The sequence below is a fragment of the Nematostella vectensis genome, chromosome 10 (assembly GCF_932526225.1).
Source record: "Nematostella vectensis chromosome 10, jaNemVect1.1, whole genome shotgun sequence".
NCBI lineage: Eukaryota > Metazoa > Cnidaria > Anthozoa > Actiniaria > Edwardsiidae > Nematostella > Nematostella vectensis.
In genome coordinates this window covers 7,638,872-7,657,740 of record NC_064043.1, presented here as the reverse complement: position 1 = coordinate 7,657,740, position 18,869 = coordinate 7,638,872, and the positions used below count along the sequence as shown (strand labels likewise).

Sequence of the window (18,869 nt, the reverse complement as noted above, 5' to 3'; positions counted from 1 at the left end):
GCATGAAATAAGTATTGATTGTGATTAAACTTGACCTACGTTTTTGGTTAGCAAAGTATACAATGGAATAGAGCCTTTATTTTTATTTAAAATATATATATATACAAGGCCCCGACTGACAAGGTTTGCTGACGGTCCCTCATTTGATCTGTCATCAGATTTATTGCATTTCGCGATTGATCAAAAGCACGGAGATGCGGCAAGAATAAAAGAAAAGGCTGGTTGCCGAAATTTCTCGACGTTAACAGTATGCCCATACACACAGTGCTTGTACAAATAAAAAAACCTCTCCTTTCTATTGCCCCCTCCCCCCTACAACATAATGTTACACGTTTTCAAGAGTGTAAGTAATTCTTACTTTGTGTCTAAATGTAAAACGGACAATAAATGTTATCGTCAGTAGTAATAAGGGGGCCAAATGTCTAATGTCGAAAATTGGCCAAGATTTGAAATAAGCGCCTTTCCCCCCCTCTTCAACGCAAAAAAGAAAATGCTATAACTTTTTAGCTTTTGGGTATCTCATATCTCTCCAAACCTTCCCTTGGCAATGAGCTTAGCCTTCCCTATATGCGGCTTTGTGAGAAAAAAATCATCTCGTTTGATTTAGTTGACTTATTAAGTGGCTTTCACACCTGCCAGAAAAGCCTGGGTACAAGAGGAGAAAATGAAGCTCTGGCATAGTATAGGACCCAAGGGATGGTTTAGCGTAATGTTTGTGACGTAGGTGACGTAACAGGTTTTCGCGCCCCAGAAAAGCCGAGTGCAAAACCACTAAAACTCACCCAACCATAAGCAAAAAAAAAAACAATAATTCCAGATCTGTATCACATTAAATCGGCGAAGAAAAATATGGCTGTCGCAGCATTCGGGTCCCATCTCAGCTTTAATAACAAGAAAGCTCTCGAATGGGGTGCAGAGAGCCTCAGTAGTACTCCATGTGTTAAAACGGTCAACCAACGCGTCGAACAACCTTTGCTGAGGATGGAACGGAAGCCCTCCTATTTTCTCCGCAATTTCAAGCGGTTTGGAGTGGGCTTCGGCTGTATTTTGTTTCTACTGGGGTTTGTCTCCTTAACATTGTCTTTAGGAATACGACAGCACTTAAATGGTAAGACGTTGAAGGCAGAGCTAGTTAAAAGTTTCCATAAATATGTTATGCTAAAAATCTGAAGATCAAGAACATTGATAAATAAGTTTAACCTCAAAAGTTTCTATAAATTTAATTCTGTGCTTAGTCTCTGCGATCCTTCGCACAGAAAATGTTTATATTGTATATTCTACATAAAAAACACACAAGGTGTGAGGAGTGACGCGTACCAGTTTATTAGAGACGATATTACAAGTATAGATGTAATATACAAACATGTTCATGTATCAACTAGCAGAAGACTGGGGAAAAAACAACCCCGGAAAAAAACGACGCGTTATGCAAACTGGTAAGGTCAAGTGAAAGACGAATGTAATTAGCTAAATATATAGGCATGAGTGAACCTCTAGGGAATGCGTAAGGCGCGAATTCCGAATGCCCAACATAAACACATTTTGCTAACCACAAAGAGATAGCAATTTCAACTTTCCCCTTTTGCTAGTCCCAATATTTTAAATTTTCATTCATCTGCTTTAACATCTGACGGAAAAGCAAGTTAATTAAAAAAAGATTAGTTAACTTTTCAGATTTAGGGGGATCTCTTGAATATAATGATATGTAACTCATTAAAGCCGCATTGTCACCAGTTTACTTCCGGTCGATTACTTAACAATCTCCGATGATTTTTAACGGAAAACGCGAAAAATATTTCAAAATATTGAAAGCCGTGTGTCTATTGGAAGTTTCTTTGAGGATGTGACTGATAATTTAGAGCGGATGGCCTGTTTAATATCTCGGATTCTAATAGATTCTTTTGACGGTTGAGGTTTCAGTCGGACCCCCGGAAGTAAACTGGTGACAATGCGGTTTAAACTGCCAATGGAAAATGATATAACCACACAGCCAGTTCGAACATATTTGAGCCTTTTTGATATCTTATTTACTTTCCAAGATATTTCAATTTATGGGAGTTGGAGACGTTTATTTTAAATAAATAAGGATTTACCTACGATGCACCAAACCAGCACAATTTCAGCACGTTATAAGTGTCTCACCACTTACAGTAGTCTGCTCTTACTTATTGGTAATGCTTCTTTTTTGTCCATTGGGAATCCTGTGGCGCACAAAGGATGGAAGAAACTGGATTGGCTTACTAGCCTCGGTTTGGCCCTCGTTTTGAAAACATTTCTTTTTTTTATAACCCTAAATCAGAGATATTTCTACGTTCACAATCGTTGGTTTTCTGTGAAATGTGTAGCAGAAATTATCCAAGCTTCGAAGGTTGTCGACGTCGTGCCCACATGGCTGTAAACGTTATTGCGTACAGATAGCTTTATCGCCCTTACAAGGGTAGGAGAAACAGAGTTTGCTTGCTTGATAATAAACAGCCAAATAAGAGGGTTTATTATCAGAATTTAGCCTTTCAAACTCTGTTCCTCTGCCCTTGATAATGAAAACGCTATCATTAAAATCAACCCCATCTATTAACACATTTAATTTGTTTCAGGCCCAGGCCTCGTGTGGCCCACGACGTCCATAAAAATCCACAGGAATCACACAGAGTATATCTCCGCAAAGGTTCGGCTGCCCTGGGCTACAAACCACCACAACTGGCAGTACAACCTAATGATTGTGCGAGTTTGGGTCGGCACATGTATCATCCTGGGGACTGCTATAGCTTTAAGCATACTCTACTCAATTACATTCTGTCTGTATGAGAAATGGAGAAATCGCCAAGAGGCATTGTGTCGGGATCAGAAAGGAAGATCGACACCACCGAAACATGCTTTCAACTTGTCTTTTTATCATTTAAACAAAATTGGGGCATCGGACTTACTTCCGGTTTGAATCAAAGTGGTTAGAGGGCGATGTATTTTATTATTATACAAAAAAAACAACAATAATAATGCCATCTCCAAAAATAACTTATATCTGAATTTTGCGGTATTGTGCATTGTATGAAATTTCTTAATTTTAAAATCCCCATAGTATACGATTTGAAACCGACTTATCAGGAAATAGATTGTATAACAAGAGACAGTTAGTTATAAATAATTTTCCGGGGACAAGCACACACCAAATTGAAGTGGACTCTGTCTATGACCAAATTGCAAATGTCTCACACCCGCCCAACAAGCCGGGATGTGATAATCAAATGGCCCGTTGGCACTAGGCGAAATTCTGTTAGCTTTGCAAAAATACATGTCAATACAAGCCCGTTTTTTAAATGCAAACGATTAAACTATCTGTCCTTAAAAACTATTCTTAAATCCCTAGTGGTTCCCAATCAGGAAGAAATCAGAGAAGTGATTATTTTTATTGGATTCATCAAGACTTTCGTTCTAGTGCAAACGGACCCTCGCTGCCCTTCTCTTGGATGTACCAATATTGGCACTAGCCACACATCCTTTTTTATCAGTTATCAGGATATAAATATGTAGGTATCTAAGCCTATACCTGAGCATCGATAGACTAGAATGCTGTGGGGAAGCTATTAGTGATTTCTTCCATTGCTTTATGGTAAACTTTTCTCGGTCTCATCTTTCCAGCTTTTACCCTAAGATGCCTCAACTCCTTTCCTTCATCCATGATTTCATTGAGCAAAGTCCACGTCTTCGACTTGAGGCTTCGAAGCGTGTCTCTGAAGTCTAAGGGTACATTTTCTGCTCTGTCTATCTCGCGCTCGTATTCATCCATCTCGTAGTGTTCCTCGTTGATGTTGAGCCAGCTCTTAGTTATGCTATGACGGAGCTCGGGATGCATCCGGGGCCTTAGTTCATGGCACGTGGTCGCACTAGATAAGTCATTGTCACGTGCACTGTGCACGTGTGGCATTCGAGCCGTTACCCCGAAGGACCCATCGCACACTTCAGTGTCTCTCATATCTATATCTTGATCATAAGTCTTCCTTTCTAATAATTCTCCATGGTTTCCGATGAGCTGTTCCCGGGTCAGCTCGAGTTCTAGGTTAAGCTCCTCGTTCTCGAAGCCGAGCTTCATCATTTCGAACTCCGTGTCCTCTCGCCTAGTCCTCTCATCCTGAAGCTCCTGCTCTAGGCTGCTCACCCTCTGCACAAGGTCCATAAACCCACAACTTTTATCACTAATAGGAGAAATAACCGCATCGAATTGATTACCGGTAACGAGACCTGAGTCCCCCTCGCTTCGCCACCTAGTCATACCCCCAGAACACCGTTCGTCGTCAGAATGGCATATATCAGCGAGCGATGAGGTCTTCCATGGAAGCCTGTACTCCTGATCGTCCTGTAAGGTACTAAGATCCTCCAGGCTCCTGACAGCTCGTAAAAGGTCTGTATTGCTTTGCTCCAGGAGCCTAGTCTTGAATGTAAGCTGCTCAATCTCGTTACGGTGACACTGCCGAGCGAGTTCTGCCTCCTGCCGACGCTTGCGTTCTTCTTCCAGCTCGCGTAAAAGGTAAGCTACAGCGTCTGTGTCGGAACTCTCAAATCCGCTGCACCCTGAGGAGCTGTCGTATTCGCTGAACACGACCGAGTTCCGAGAACTTTTCACTTCCTCTAACTCTCGCTTTGTGTTGTCGTGCTTCTTGCGCTCCTGGAGAAGCTGTAGTTTGAGGACCTGGACCTCATCCAGGTCCTCCCTGAGCTCTTGGAGAAGGGCGTTCACGTCTAAACGAATAAACTTGGCTTTACATTTATGCGGTCAACTCAGGTACGCTTTGACGTGTTGGGTGTGTTGGCTTACCGTATCACTGACAATGGCAATCGTATAAGAATACATCGCAATTTACAACATTTTGAACAAGAAATTAGAGATTAAATTATGTCTAAGAGTGCATACGGAAAACTATGGAAAAGTTGGTAATTATGGTGAAGTTGGTACGCTTTTGCGAAAATAATAGCTAAAACCTCAGACTACAGTTATGATATCAACGAAAGCCAAGTATTTTTTTTATAAGATTTGGTTCACAACCTCGTAGTCATAGTATTTAAGATCCTTGCATTAAATGCCAAACTAGATAACAACGAAATCCAAATCCTTTTATAAGATTGGGTTCATGACCTCGTGGAACTTGAGGCGTGTACTAACTTGAACACGAAAAAGTGTATTGTGTAATGTGCAAATTTATTCAAACGCCCAAAAAACCAAGAAAATCCTCGGAGAAATGTCGTTCACAAAATAAAACAACACCAAACAAAACATCTTGCGCAATTTTAACAATAAAATATCAGACGCAAATATGTCTCTTACCTCTCTCTCCAAACATAGAATCTTCCAAAAATTCTCTCGCTATAAAATCATGATCTTTATCCAAAAGGAGCCCTCGGATAAACCAGTGAAGTCCGTCCGTGCACTTGCGCAAAACATCCAACAGTAAATCGACTCTCGCCTCACGTGACAAAGCATCATTCGCCTCCCCAATAACACGAATCTCCTCTGCAGTGAGCACTCCGTGTTTGCTGAGGTAGTCGCAGAGATTGTGAGGTTCTAGCGCCTCGGACAGCCGGTTACGATAGCGATGCAGCAGGTCTTGGTCTAGGGGCTCCATCTTGGGGGTAGGTATTTTAGGAGGATTCAAGCCATGGTTAAGGAATCTTTTATATCTGTCGGCAAGAATGTCGTACATCGGATAATTGCGTGATATGTCAAAAGCTTTATTGACAATGTCGTGACAGTGCTGTAACTATAGAATGGCGTGACAGTGTTGTCGTGACAATAGCGTGGCAATTCTGACATGAAATAGCGTAGTGTCGTGACGTCAAAGTAAACAGAAATGGTTGCGGCGGTCACGCCAGAGAGCGAGGTAAAATAAAATAACTCCACGAAAAGATGTCTTTTCTGAAGTAGAAACTTCCTAGCTAATTCGTAAGGGCTGAATAAGTGGCTTTTTGATGTTGTTATTATGTCGCCAAAGCCGGATCGCGGACGTATTTGCCCGCGTTATATCTTAGTGCAGTAAGTCGTAAAGACTTTGTTATTTTAGTGACATACAGTATTCAGCTGAAATTTTTGGTTCAGAAAGTGACGTTCGCAGTTTTTGAGCGCTCTAATTTTTCACAAACAAAACAATTAGTTGGTTAGCATGCCGACCAATCAACCCTCCTGGAATCTACCCAGTATGCACCCCTCTACACTAATATTAATGTAAAATTAATTTTCAGGCAACATCAGTGCTTCCATATCACGATCCCCTACTGCACAGAGAAACGACTAAAAAAAGTGGTAGCTGTGGTTTGCGGAAAAAAAAAAACTGAAGGCCTGCTAGCTACCAGATCTCATCAGCAAACCAGGGTCGTTAGACATCCTTCCTACAGCCTAAAGACATTATTGACATCGATAATGTACCGATTTCATCATTGAATGATCACCCCAGGTTAGCGTATCAGAATATGTTAGCCCGAAGCGGTTTTCTTTAGGTTTTTTAGTGTCAAATGATCAATTATTGATGCTAAGCTTTCTTGAATTTATTCAAGCAAACGTCGCTGGCACGTTTTTTATAGCGGCGAATAGTAAAAAGCACAATTTACAGCAAGGTGCTTTGTAATGTTTAACCCATTTTCATTTAATCGCCATGAGCTTTCACTGCCTTGCATATCAGACGAGTTAAAATAAGGTTTGTTTGATGCTTATAAACCTTGTTGTGTTCTTTTGCGGATGGGTTGGCTGGAAGATGGTATAGACAAAATCTAATGCACGAAGTATGAGAGAAACATCGAACAAAACGGAATAATAATGCAGTTATAGACTGATAACGGTCTAACAAGATACACAATAAATATTCAGTTTACCTTCGGCTGCAGTGATGTGGTAAATCTTAAGAAAACTGAGTAAGATGTTCCGCTCGACTACACGGCGTTTTGTTGTTCTCTAGCCGTGACCCGTGACTGACTGGGGCGAATTCACCATACGTCAATACAACACCCGTCGGGCCTCCTGTGGTGCGTAATGCTAATGCAGTGCGTTTGTGTTTTGCGTTTTTTGAGTTTCGATTTTCGCGTATGAAAAAGGTAAAGCAAGGACAAAAGGTGAATGATAAAAAGCTGGAGTAATAAATTTGATGATCGTTTCTTTCAGTCTCCTTATCTGGCGCCTGCCAGACGTCCAGGCCTCTGCTAGATCGAAAGCAGGAAACTCGAACGTTGGTCGCCCGTTGCGATCGTACGCTCGAGTTTGCAATAGAACAATGAAATAAATCAATGAAATCATCTCCATCAACTGTGCGATTTGCAAACGAAGCGAGAAAATTCGCCGAGAGGTCATTTGCAAAAATATTGTGCGATTCCTATGACAATATCTGTATAAAAGGAGAGAACGTGCCCCCCTGTAACCACCTCTAGCTATCTAGTTACGGGCCTGTCCTGACCACGCAAAATGTCTTATAGGGAAGAATGGTATGCTACAAGCTGACAAGTGCAAGTAGACGTTTGGTTTAATCAAAATACACATGGTATACTTGTGAGAGTACATCTATCTACAGCAGATTCTTGATCCTTGAACTATTTCTGTATGAAAAAGTCTTTTGATAGTCTTTAAAGCACCCTTAATAACTTCCTCATGCTGTCACTGATGGTACACCCCTCGAGCTTCCACGTCAGAGCCCCGAAGTCCGTCTCTTCCAAGACAGTCCTCTTCTCTGAAACATCCTGTACCATGCTGTTGAAGAAACAGTAAAGAAATCTCTCCGAGAAAGCCGCAATCGCCAAGAACTTGCTCAAATCTATTTTCTTAGACATTTCTTCGATTTCCAGCATTCCTAATATAGCATTAACCTGCTCAACCGTGATACTCTGCGCGTAAAGGTCCCTGAGAGCTTTTAGTAGCTCCCTGTGGTTTATAAATCCGTCTTTATCTTTATCGTTCTTTGTGAAATAATGTCTGAACAGAGTTCTCCTGCGGCTGTTGATGCGACAGTATAAGGATACGTATTCCAGAGGTGACAAGTTTTCCAATACTTTCATGTCCATGGGGAGCTCAAACCTACAGCTTTGTCTAGACAAAGATAGCGGACCCTGCAGCCACGGCTTGGTACTGTCTGACCTAATCCTCTTCAATTCTTCTTCCTCCAAGTGTCCCATTAGCCGCACGGCTTCTTGTGAGGCGGAGCGATGCGATGGCGTTGGCTGGGTCGAGTGATCAGATGAACAAGAGTACGTTCTACTGAGACTACCCGCACTCGCCCCAAGATCCCTCATTCTTAGGATGACTCTGATATAAGAGAAATACAAACAGTTGTACAGTCAAATACTTGGTACTACGGACACTCTCCGCATCCTCTCTACTACGGTCACCTTCAGGACCCTCTCTATTATGGACAACCTCCGCATCCTCTCTACTACGGGCACCTTCGGGACCCTCTCTATTAAGGACAACCTCCGCATCCTCTCTACTACGGGCACCTTCGGGACCCTCTCTATTAAGGACAACCTCCGCATCCTCTCTACTACGGGCACCTACGGGAACCTCTCTATTAAGGACAACCTCCGCATCCTCTCTACCACGGGCACCTACGGGAACCTCTCTATTATGGACAGCCTCCGCATCCTCTCTACTACGGTCATCTTCGGGACCCTCTCTATTATGGACAACCTCAGCATCCTCTCTACTACGGTCACCTTCGGGATCTTCGATATTACGGGCACCCTCGGGATCCTCGCTAATACGGGCACTCTCGGGACCCTCGCTATTACGGCCACTCTCGGGACAATCGTATTACGGGCACCCTCGGGGTTCCCCCTATTACGGGCGCCCTCGGGATCCTCGCTATTACGGGCACTCTCGGGACAATCGCTATGGGCACTCTCGGGACAATCGCTTTTACGGGCACCCCCGAGATCCTCGCCATTACGGGCACCCTCGGGATCCTCGGTATTACGGGCACACTATCAACAATCGGTATTACGGGCCCCTCTCTATTAATTAAGGACACGGGACAATCTATTACGCAAACCCTTGCTTTGGACAATCACTATATACTACGGACAACCTCGTAATGTCGAAAGTCCGTATCGACAGGAGATGACTTTTAAGTCATTTGTTTATTTCGATCTCGCCGGGAATATGATAAAGAGGTGTCGAAATGACGGAAAAACCTTATAGAAATAGTTACTGCGCATAAAGCTGCCTTGTCGCACAACATTAAAATTGTTATTGATAATCGCTTGTGGCTATCTTTACTCTCAGCCAATAGAATTTTATTGCTTATGCTTTGAATGCAGACAAGGTGCTTTATAAAATGGATATGTGCGCCATTCTGAAAATGAAAAAAAGGTAACATGCAACTCTACCACCGAGGTTGAGCTAGGATGGTTTAAACATGTTTAAGTTTTCTTTGTTGTCTTTGATTGTTTAGTTGCCTCTTTACTCACCGAGACACTTTGGTTGCTACAATCCTCACTTTTCAATGATTTCCAGACCACTTTGAAACAAGAGAGCAATTGTACCTCAAAACTGAATAGTAGGCACCATTAATTGCATTCGAATAGTAGGTTTACCTTCTAAGCTTACCCTTCTAAGCTTCGTACATCATTCGGGATGGTAGTTGCCAAGGTCTAAATCTTAATATATTTCATAAGTCGAGAGATGGCAAACAGGCTTTGTTTGAATATCGTCACTCCTAAGACAACAAAACCTTTTGCATAACTTCTTTTGCCGTTTTGCTTTCCCGGAGTTCTGACAAAACCAAAACTGGTCCTTGAGCTGTTTTGGTATTAGATAGTCACACTGAAATCCTAAATCTTACGGAATACGATTCAAAGCCATCATAAACCTGCATCCGACAAGAGTATAACGTTAGTCGTATATTTAAGCTGCGAGTATATTTAAATTGCAGATCAGACATTGTACAAACAGTTGTACGGTACTAGGTTGCTATAATAGACGAGCTCTATACCAAGGCGCTTTCTGTCGATGTTCTCAGATGTTCTGTAAAGTGACTGAATTTGATTGATGAGGGAGAGTCGTTTTTGACGTTTACGTTTTAGAGGGTTGATAATATTTTACTTCATATTTAAAGACATTTACATTCGATTGTGGTGCTGCTAAATTGGGAATTTGCATTTGCTTGAAAACAAATGAAGCGATTTTCCTAGACAAAGAAAATATACCTTTTTATCTTTTTATATTTTATTTGTTCAATAATAGCAAGTTTCCTTTTCTCACTCTTTGGTGTCACAGGGAAGCTACTGTTAACAAAAAAACAGAATAAGAAATTATATAGATGTAAATATTTTAGATATTTTATAGTTTTATTCATAATCGATTTTTAATGGTCTCAAAACCTTGATTTAATGACCGCGAAAAAGACCTCCCCTCTCGTCCTTCCGAAAATCATCACAATAAAAGATAAATATGGTATAAGTGAAAATAATCATGATAATCCGACCTCTATTAACTAAAATGATTACTCTAAGTCAACGCCCCCGTTAGATTTAACCGATCACTTCCCGGGCCTGACTAAGTATCTTAAGCGATACGGTGTAACAGAACCCTGTGTTAACGATAACCGGAAGGTAAGCAGATTGTCTCAGCTTATTCACACCTGATTCTAATTGCGCATCACGCCAGGAATCTGTTTATGCGCGCGACGTCATTGCCTTGAAAGAAGCTCTGTTTAATCGTGCTTAGCTCGGGTGTGTATTCAGTAATGGGTCCACGCACCTTGGTACAGTCATACAAAAGTTCAAGGGGACATCGAAGCCAATTCGCTTTGAAGTTGAGCTAGTCAATTGAGTTCGAGCGTGCGCAGCGGGGCCCATCCCGTATGTTTAGCGAGATCCCTGTTCTAAGCTCTCTTTAAGATAATAAACTGATTAGCTGTACCTTTTAAGCTATAACCACACAGGGAGACTACAGTGGCAGGCCATAGTCCTCCCTATAGGCGAATAAAACAGAGTGACCCGTATAAGTAATTTCCTCACTGCTTCATCATCAGCTAAGTCCATCGGCATGTGCCCGTGTTGATTCAGAGCGCGCACGTTAGCGTTCGCTCTGAGCAGTAGCCGCACAATGTCAATATACCCCTCGGCTGCTGCATGGTGCAGGGGGGCCCATCCATATCTGTCGGTCTTATCCACGTCTGCGCCTAGCTCCAGCAGGATTTTGACGCCTCTAAGGCTCCCGTCAAGCGCGCACTGCGTAAGCGCAGTCATCCCAGATGCGTTAATGGCGTCCAGGTCTAATCCTTTCCCCTGCCGATGCATCATCAGTAGCAGGGCTTTGCGTGCCTCGGCGAGCGCATCCGAGTCGGAAGTATGACGGTGACAGAGTGCTTGTACAATCATATCAAATGGCTGTGGGCATGAGTGAGTGCGTCTCACTTTGTTGTGAGAGTTATGATGTCGCGTAGTCTCCTTGCCGCAGCCCTGTGCGCCCACGATCCCTTCCTCAACCATATCACTCCTGAAATGATGCAAGTCGCACGCCGAACTTTTGCAAAGTGAACTAATCGTTGCTATAAGGTGCGATTACGGTCAAGACAACAGGGCTATCTCAGTTCACAGTACGACAATCATTGCCTGGGATTCCCTTGCCTTGATTAGCCGCCTTCTGTTTCCTGCAGCGCGTTAAATTTACGTCCTTTTGTATCGTGTTGATCTCTGGTGGATGACCCGTATGGCTGTGCTAACACACGCGCTATCTCATGTATGATACACGAGACGGGACATATACTCTTCGATTGTCATGCCCTACAACAGGTGGCGTGACAGCCTGGTGAATCAGTTCTTCTAATTTATCTACCGGAAATACAGTATATTATAAGGTACTCTTTTCAACCTCGGAAGATATTATGTTTTATGTGTATATTTGCGTCTGAAGGCCTCTGGACCTTAGGAACCCACAGGCGTTTTGGCGAACCAGTTTTGTATGTTTTGCAAGTTTTCTGATGTTTCGCGTGTCCGGAATTCAAGCAGTGCTTCCAAACCTTCTACTTATTTGCGCACGATTTTCCTCTCTCTTAAGCAGACAGCTCTAGCAGAACTCAATGCTACCGGCGCCAGAGATAACTGTGTCGTATTTACCTTTGATAAGTCTGAAAGGGGCTGATTGAAATAGTGATAACGATGAAGTAATTATAGATTCTAAAATCATTAAAACATGGGCCTCTTCATCGATGATAGATTTGCACAAACAGGTCATGCAATGACGTAACAGCTGTTGAGGGTTAAAAGATGAACGCCAAAGAAACACAAAGGTTGATGACCCAACACTGATATTCACAAAAGCCTGTTGTTGACTTTTTTAGGGCTAAAAAGAATTTATCTCGACATGATCACAACATAAGGTGCTGTCCCGTCTCAGAAATGACAAGGACTCTTTACGCTCGGACTGCTTTCATTATGCCATACAAATGGGTGTATGCGGGTGAGAGCAACGCGGAGAAAGGGGGCGCGAGGAAATTAGGGGTTGAGGTAGGGGCGAAAGCATTTCTTCTTGTAACCGAAAACAGAACATCATCCGCTATTATTAACAAAAATGGCGTTTTTGCAAAACCCGAATATTTCTGAAAAAAATAGATGCAGGGGTATAAAACAAGTGTTTTAAACATGAATAGACGTATACAGACTAAGACCTATGTATTTGGAAGAAGTTTTATTGAAAACTTGCTATATTTAGCACAATAAACAATACGCTAAGTTGAGTGGGCTCCCTGTGTTATTACAAGAAATGACAAAAAAGAGGCATTTGACGGTATGCTTTGGAGGCTAGGGTATGTTCTTTAAAATTTTAGGCTTTTAAAAATGCTGTTTTTGAAGATGAAACGTACCCCTGCACCCCCCCCCCCCCCCCTCCCCCTGGGTACGGGCCTGACCTATGTATTTGGAAGAAGTTTTATTGAAGACTTGCTATATTTAGCACAATAAACAATACGCTGAGTTGAGTGGGCTCCCTGTGTTATTACAAGAAATGACAAAAAAGAGGCATTTGACGGTATGCTTTGGAGGCTATTGTATGTTCTTTAAAATTTTAGACTTTTAAAAATGCTGTTTTTGTAGATGGAACGTACCCCTGCACCCCCCCCCCCCCTCCCCCTGGGTAGGGGCCTGAGGGATGTGCGGCTCTCAGCCCTGCAAAAACAATGGTACTTGCCTGAACGACGGAGACAGCTACAACATAACATCATAACATATCCAGTTAAAATAGTTCGTGCAATGTTTCTCAGGCTTGAGAGCACCTTTAAATTGATCTGCTCATTTAAACACTTGTGGGCAAAGTTGCGACGCAAGGACGGCTCAACAAAATAGCATCACAGTGGACGACGCGATATGCCCTAATCTCAAATGAACGGATCATAAGGTAAAAAACATGGTATTGAACAGGAGTGGTAAACAGCGCGTGACTTGGCGTTCTTAATGTAACCGTCTATCTGTTTGTAGAAACTTGATTGCAACACGGACGGTAACACGATTGTGACGCACTTTCTATCACCGGGCATCCGAGCGAGACTCATCCGTTTCGTTATAAAGGCGTGGTATCGTCACCCGACTATGAGAGTGGAGTTAGACCTCTGCCATGTGACGCCATAATTATAGTCAAAGCTCTTTAACCTCTACTCCTACTTAGACGGACCCAGCAGTATTTGCGGGCGTTTCCTAGGTTTTCTCCCCTCCGAAATCCCCGAAATGGGTGATGAAGAAATGTGATAGAGTTTGTGAGTACTGTGTCGCAGGAAAGAGCAAGGTTCACTACGCAGCTTATATCGTCGAAAGACGGCCGGTACAATAGACCGCCTTCTAGGGTTTTCGAGACTAGGACCCTAAAGCCCATATCTTAACTGCTTTCTATATTTAAAGCACAAGAAATATGGAGGAAGGGCAAGGGAATGGTAAATGGAGATAGCACAAATTTGCGATTGGCCCGTAGCAGTCAGAGAGGGGAGGGGGGAGGGGGGGGGGGGAGAAGAGACACAACAACTTAGATATATGCGGCCCTGTGCAATAACTTGATTTTAGATCCTAGGCGAAAACAGTAGAATCGGTATAACAATCACATTTAATTGATTCAGATTAGCATTCACGACAATATCCACGCGAACTTCCGATCAAGGTATTTTGCACCACACATTTTAGTGAAATTGTTATGCAAGTCCTTTATGCAAATAAATAAAAAGTAATATAAAAAAAACAAGGTCGTATTGATAAGGACAGCTGAACCCATTAACTCTAATAACCCTGAGAGAAGCAGTTTAGTGAGGGTGAGGGGCAGAAACAACAACAGTTAAAATAAAGTTTTTACGCACATTGAGATGATGTACTCTGAATAAAATTACCTGCTGCCGCTTCTGAAGCTCTTGCTCTGATTGGACGCGTAGAATTTGTTTTTCATGCCTGCATTTGGTCACATAAATCGTTTGTTTAGCAATCCGGGGTCTCTAGATGTTAGAATGCAGGGCTTTTTAGCGAGCCAAAGGTTGCATTTAGAGGGGTGGGCGCTATCCGCGCTTCCCTGCTAGCAGAGGCCTCTTTTCTCTAGCCCAGCGAAATACAGAGAAAAGAGGCCTCTGCTAGCAGGGAATATCCGCGCGTGCGCGCTTGTGGAAGCTAACGACGTTATTGTTAAAAATATTACTGTCATTGATTCGGGTAATTTTCTTGTATACGTCAAATCTTCAGTTGAGGCTAGGCTGTTCTTATTTTTGGAGCATTTTAAAAAGGCTGGAAATATTCTTAATAATGTTCTTAAATTTCATTTGTACATAAAAATGAAATACCCAATGAATTATTAAGAAGATTATTACACAAATTATCAATAGCAATAAAATTTAAGGTTGTTATGATAAATACAATTTGATTTCGTATTTTATAACGCATCACACTAACATATATTTTTCGGCTACCTGAGCCTCGGCATGTTCTTGGCATTTTTTTAAAAATTTGGTCAAATCTGAGGCTGGGTGTTCTTAATAATGGCTGGAAATATTCTTAATAATGTTCTTAAATTTCATTTGTACATAAAAATGAAATACCCAATGAATTATTAAGAAGATTTTTACACAAATTATCAATAGCAATAAAATTTAAGGTTGTTATGATAAATACAATTTGATTTCGTATTTTATAACGCATCACACTAACATATATTTTTCGGCTACCTGAGCCTCGGCATGTTCTTGGCATTTTTTTAAAAATTTGGTCAAATCTGAGGCTGGGTGTTCTTATGAAAGAGGTTCTTATAAAAAAAAAGTGCACTTCATTGGGTTTTATATTTTAATATAGACACAAGCATCCAAGAAAACACCAGAAACACCAAAAGAACATCCTTTAGAAACAAAAGAACGACCCCAGCCTCCAGTCATCCGGAAAAGTGAAACGTTGGGTTTCCATCAGTGTATCCATCGTCCACCGCCACCTGGCGATCAGCGATCTCCGCAAAAGCTCTTTTGCGAATAGTTTTACAATACCGTCAGAGGTTAGAGTTGTTTAAGTTGCATTTAGAAACACCGCAAGATCCACCGACCACTAAATGACCGTTGCGTGACTGACCACAGGGTCAAAGCGAATCAAAGGTCTTTTACCACGCCTAGATATGTACGATTAGCATTCGATTCAAGCATCGTATGATCTAGGCGTGATTCAATTTTCTTTTCTGCTTATTGTGGTGCTCGAGACTTCAATTCGCTCGCATTCCACGCCGTCTCACAAGCTCTAGCTTGACTGTAACACTACCCTACGATTGAAATGGCAAACTGCGGCTGGCTTTGGTCCTTTATATGGTTTCTTATTCTTATCTGCCTTGCGTGGCCGCTTGGAATTGTAGCCGCTGTTTTCTACGCGCTAGTGTCACCCTTCTCGGCGTGCTGTAGTGGTTGTACGGACTTCACGAACTTCCTCATGTCAGGAGTGAAACTGCCTTACACTGCGGCGACCAATATGGTTCACGGCCGATCTGGCTGCTAGTTGAGCGGGCGATAATACATGCCCGACAGGAAAATATTTGTGTTGCTACGATTATCTTTGGTCAGTACGGTTGAAATGCCTACATTGCAGCGTTTTGAGCGAGAGCAATCTTCATTGGACAAAACAAGGGACATGATAACTGAACATATGTAGAAGCATAAACAAGTTGATTACCAGTGATAATTTATCCGCTACGGGAGAGAGATTTCCTAGTCAAGCAGTTAATTTAACACAAGAACAATATCCGCCACACCTATTCACAGAGAACTGAAGATTATGAAGTCATTACGCTAGCAGCGATATGCCAAAGATAGACTTATTATTACTGTTGCATTTTATTTTTCCAGTTTTAATTGAGTTAACAACTAATATTTTTCTCACTATTGTTTGTGTTGTTTGAGATGAATCAAGCGTGTCACAGGCCTGAGCTACATGCTCCTTTGTATTCCTTTATTCTTGAATCGAAAAAGTTAGTAATAGTACAATATCATAATATAAATAGATGCTGCAGTTAATATTACAACCAAATATAAATGTTATCGTGGTATGACAGTAGAATTAAAGCCCTTATGTGTGTAAGATTCTGAGGGTGTGTTTTATCAACATAATTATGATACTATGCTTGGAGGCATCATGCATTTTAATGTCACGTAACAAAGGACAAGAAACTGATACCAGTAAACACGCTACAAATATTGCGTTTTAGTTATAATAGCAAATCCCAATGTGGAGAAAATTGTTTTATATTTTTGGGTATATATCTCAACTAACTTTTCACCAATTCACATACGTTCATCCTGGCTTTAAAATATAGTAAATGAAAAGGTAACAAAGTGCCTTATCCGTTAAGGAAAAGCCAAAAGGGGCATGGCTTTCCCCCCTACCTCAATACAGGAAAAAGGGGTCTGCCTCCCTTGCAAATGGACACTTCCCCAAAAATTTGGAGAGCAATATTTGGTAGACCATTCTCTGTTTTTTGTCCCTCAGCAAAAGCTTACAATTTTGATCCTAAGCTGTTTTTTTGTCAGATGTGAATCATATGGTGGCAGCTTAATGCACCCTTTATTCAGCCATGTTATATCTGCACCTCAAATTACAAGGGGGACAAGCATCTTATTAAATTTACTTATTAAAACAGGAATGACTAGAAACTTGCCTATCCCTCCCCCCATACAGAATCTAAGGAATATAATACTACCATCCAACAGGTTTCACAGCTTTAGAATTTAATAATTTGTTGCAGCAATACAATTAATAGTTTAAAGACCATTTGAATGGTTGGATGATTGATTTGTAATAGTTTTCATCTGCTTGATGACAAAGACCCAGTGCAGTGCTTGTTATCTCTTCGAGTGCCAAGGGGGTGCCCATGCACCCCCCCCCCCTGTTCAAGCCCTAAGTGCAACAGGATTCCCAATGAAAAAAACCAGCAAGTTATGTTTTTTTGGATCTTATGATATTTTATCCTAATTCAATAGCTCATTCAGCAAGAACAATTCTTTTATATGCATGACAAAAAATAACATCCAGAGACAGACTTAACAGTCCTTGCAGACACAAATATATCTACAGAAAAAGTATCTTGGACTGACCAAAAGGAAGCAAAGACTGCGAGTAGGTGTGTACACAGGGGGGTGCGCAGAGTCCTGTGTACCCCCTTTGGCCACCAAAAAGTAGGTAATTTCTTATTGAAGGATCATTGCAAATACTATCCTTTTTCCATAACTAAGAATGCGATACCTCAGCAAATCCTTGGTACTCAACTACACTTGCTATCATATCAAGGCAGACAATAGCTAGTGTTCTACTTGAAAATGAGTAGCCGAATCTGATTGATCGATCAGAACAAGACAATGGTCACTGTTTCGCCAACAGACTATTCCAGTGTGAAGTTCCGCCGTCAACGCAGGCTAACAATAGCATGTAACATAAAGGTTATTACTCACCTAATTGACTTTCTCTACCTGGAATATTGGCCCATGACCTGGTACTATCCAGTCAGCCATCTTTAACACACGGTCTCTACTAACAATCTGTTTTTCCACACATTCACTATTTCCCTGCCAGACCCCACAATCATCCCTGCATTCAAACAAGTCCCCGGAAATCACCACAGCACCATACTTTGTATTGTACACAATGACGCTTACATCGCCAAGAGTATGACCCGGTGTGGGAAAAACTTCAACTTGGCCTGTCTCTATGGAGTACTTATGCCCTTCTTTGAATGGATCATCCTTATATATGTCATCGTTTTCGCAAATGTCCCGGCACATAATGTGCACTGCATTAGGAAAGAGGTTAAGATTCCCTGCATGGTCCACATGGCCATGTGTGGAAACCACATGGTCAATGTCCTCTGGTGTTAATCCCAAATTCTGAAGTCCATCAAGGATTTTTTGTTTGTCTCTCGGACTTCCAGTGTCCACCATTATATTGTGATTTGTTGTTCTCACGAGAGTAGCTGTACCATTTGCTCTGTATCTACCGCTATTATCTGTGAATGAATACCCCTCAAGAATTACATGAATTTCATTATTCGAGACAGTCTTAGCGTTCCCAGCCATCTCGCGAAAATTCCCAGCAGAGTACTTCATGTTGTTTATGTTTAGGTGAAACTCTCATAACCATGTATACACACATTAACCCTCACGACTGGCCATCATTTGCCATCACATACTGTCAAAATAGACTATAGAATAGGTATTGCCTCTTTCAGTCTTTTGCCGTCATAAATTGTGTAAAATTGTTTTCCTTTGACCATCACTATTTCATTTATCTTCTCAAAGACCGTTATGCCACTGACACCATCCATTTGAGCAGGTAAGAGAAAAGGAATAAAAGTGGAAAAAGACGTCCCCAGTCCCCTCTTCTCTCTTCCCACCCCCCCCCCCCCCCCATCTAATCCC

The 18,869-nt window shown here is 41.7% G+C and overlaps 4 protein-coding genes, 1 long non-coding RNA gene and 1 other non-coding gene across 11 annotated transcripts; 2 read left to right on the top strand and 4 right to left on the bottom strand.

Annotated features, from left to right (window-relative positions):
* The first annotated feature begins 149 nt into the window (after nucleotides 1-149).
* On the top strand, nucleotides 150-3,024 carry LOC5522013. The gene is made up of 2 exons (XR_007313975.1): nucleotides 150-1,108; nucleotides 2,595-3,024. It is a non-coding gene; the product is annotated as an uncharacterized LOC5522013 (transcript).
* Nucleotides 2,286-6,964, bottom strand: LOC116604610. Of its 2 annotated transcripts, XM_032367206.2 has the most exons (3): nucleotides 6,856-6,964; nucleotides 5,318-5,670; nucleotides 2,286-4,734 (listed from the first exon to the last, which is right to left on the bottom strand). In XM_032367206.2, exons 2-3 carry the CDS (start codon nucleotides 5,613-5,615, stop codon nucleotides 3,560-3,562), a joined length of 1,473 nt encoding a protein of 490 aa, XP_032223097.1. In that variant the 5' UTR covers nucleotides 5,616-5,670; nucleotides 6,856-6,964; the 3' UTR covers nucleotides 2,286-3,559. The 2 variants fall into 2 exon arrangements, with proteins under 2 accessions (XP_032223097.1, XP_032223096.1); XM_032367205.2 differs by lacking the exon at nucleotides 6,856-6,964 and having other exon boundaries at nucleotides 5,318-6,230.
* LOC125573147 lies at nucleotides 5,825-6,859 on the top strand. The gene is made up of 2 exons (XR_007313978.1): nucleotides 5,825-5,870; nucleotides 6,229-6,859. It is a non-coding gene; the product is annotated as an uncharacterized LOC125573147 (long non-coding RNA).
* Nucleotides 6,965-7,478: 514 nt separating the features above from the next.
* On the bottom strand, nucleotides 7,479-11,011 carry LOC116604611. 5 transcript variants are annotated; one of them, XM_032367209.2, is made up of 3 exons: nucleotides 9,559-9,838; nucleotides 9,433-9,482; nucleotides 7,479-8,272 (listed from the first exon to the last, which is right to left on the bottom strand). In XM_032367209.2, the coding sequence occupies exon 3, from the start codon at nucleotides 8,257-8,259 to the stop codon at nucleotides 7,597-7,599; it is 663 nt and encodes a 220-aa protein (XP_032223100.2). In that variant the 5' UTR covers nucleotides 8,260-8,272; nucleotides 9,433-9,482; nucleotides 9,559-9,838; the 3' UTR covers nucleotides 7,479-7,596. The 5 variants fall into 5 exon arrangements, with proteins under 5 accessions (XP_032223100.2, XP_032223101.2, XP_032223103.2 ...); XM_032367210.2 differs by having other exon boundaries at nucleotides 9,572-9,717; XM_032367212.2 differs by lacking the exons at nucleotides 9,433-9,482; nucleotides 9,559-9,838 and adding an exon at nucleotides 10,886-11,011.
* On the bottom strand, nucleotides 10,172-12,167 carry LOC5522014 (protein phosphatase 1 regulatory subunit 16A). The gene has a single exon (XM_032367215.2). The coding sequence runs from the start codon at nucleotides 11,455-11,457 to the stop codon at nucleotides 10,894-10,896; it is 564 nt and encodes a 187-aa protein (XP_032223106.1). The 5' UTR covers nucleotides 11,458-12,167; the 3' UTR covers nucleotides 10,172-10,893.
* Nucleotides 12,168-15,256: 3,089 nt separating this feature from the next.
* LOC5522015 (metallo-beta-lactamase domain-containing protein 1) lies at nucleotides 15,257-18,792 on the bottom strand. Its single transcript, XM_032367214.2, has one exon. It carries the CDS (start codon nucleotides 18,555-18,557, stop codon nucleotides 17,907-17,909), a length of 651 nt encoding a protein of 216 aa, XP_032223105.1. The 5' UTR covers nucleotides 18,558-18,792; the 3' UTR covers nucleotides 15,257-17,906.
* Between the last annotated feature and the right edge of the window lie 77 nt (nucleotides 18,793-18,869).

What these genes read in the sequence shown, in the direction of transcription:
- LOC116604610 (XM_032367205.2), bottom strand. Translation starts at nt 5,693, where the DNA reads ATGTACGACATTCTTGCCGACAGATATAAAAGATTCCTTAACCATGGC. An exon ending in TTCTATGTTTGGAGAGAGAG is followed by an intron (nt 4,735 to 5,317) that starts GTAAGAGACATA and finishes TTATTCGTTTAG; the next exon opens with ACGTGAACGCCCTTCTCCAA.
- LOC116604611 (XM_032367212.2), bottom strand. Translation starts at nt 8,259, where the DNA reads ATGAGGGATCTTGGGGCGAGTGCGGGTAGTCTCAGTAGAACGTACTCT.
- LOC5522014 (XM_032367215.2), bottom strand. Translation starts at nt 11,457, where the DNA reads ATGGTTGAGGAAGGGATCGTGGGCGCACAGGGCTGCGGCAAGGAGACT.
- LOC5522015 (XM_032367214.2), bottom strand. Translation starts at nt 18,557, where the DNA reads ATGAAGTACTCTGCTGGGAATTTTCGCGAGATGGCTGGGAACGCTAAG.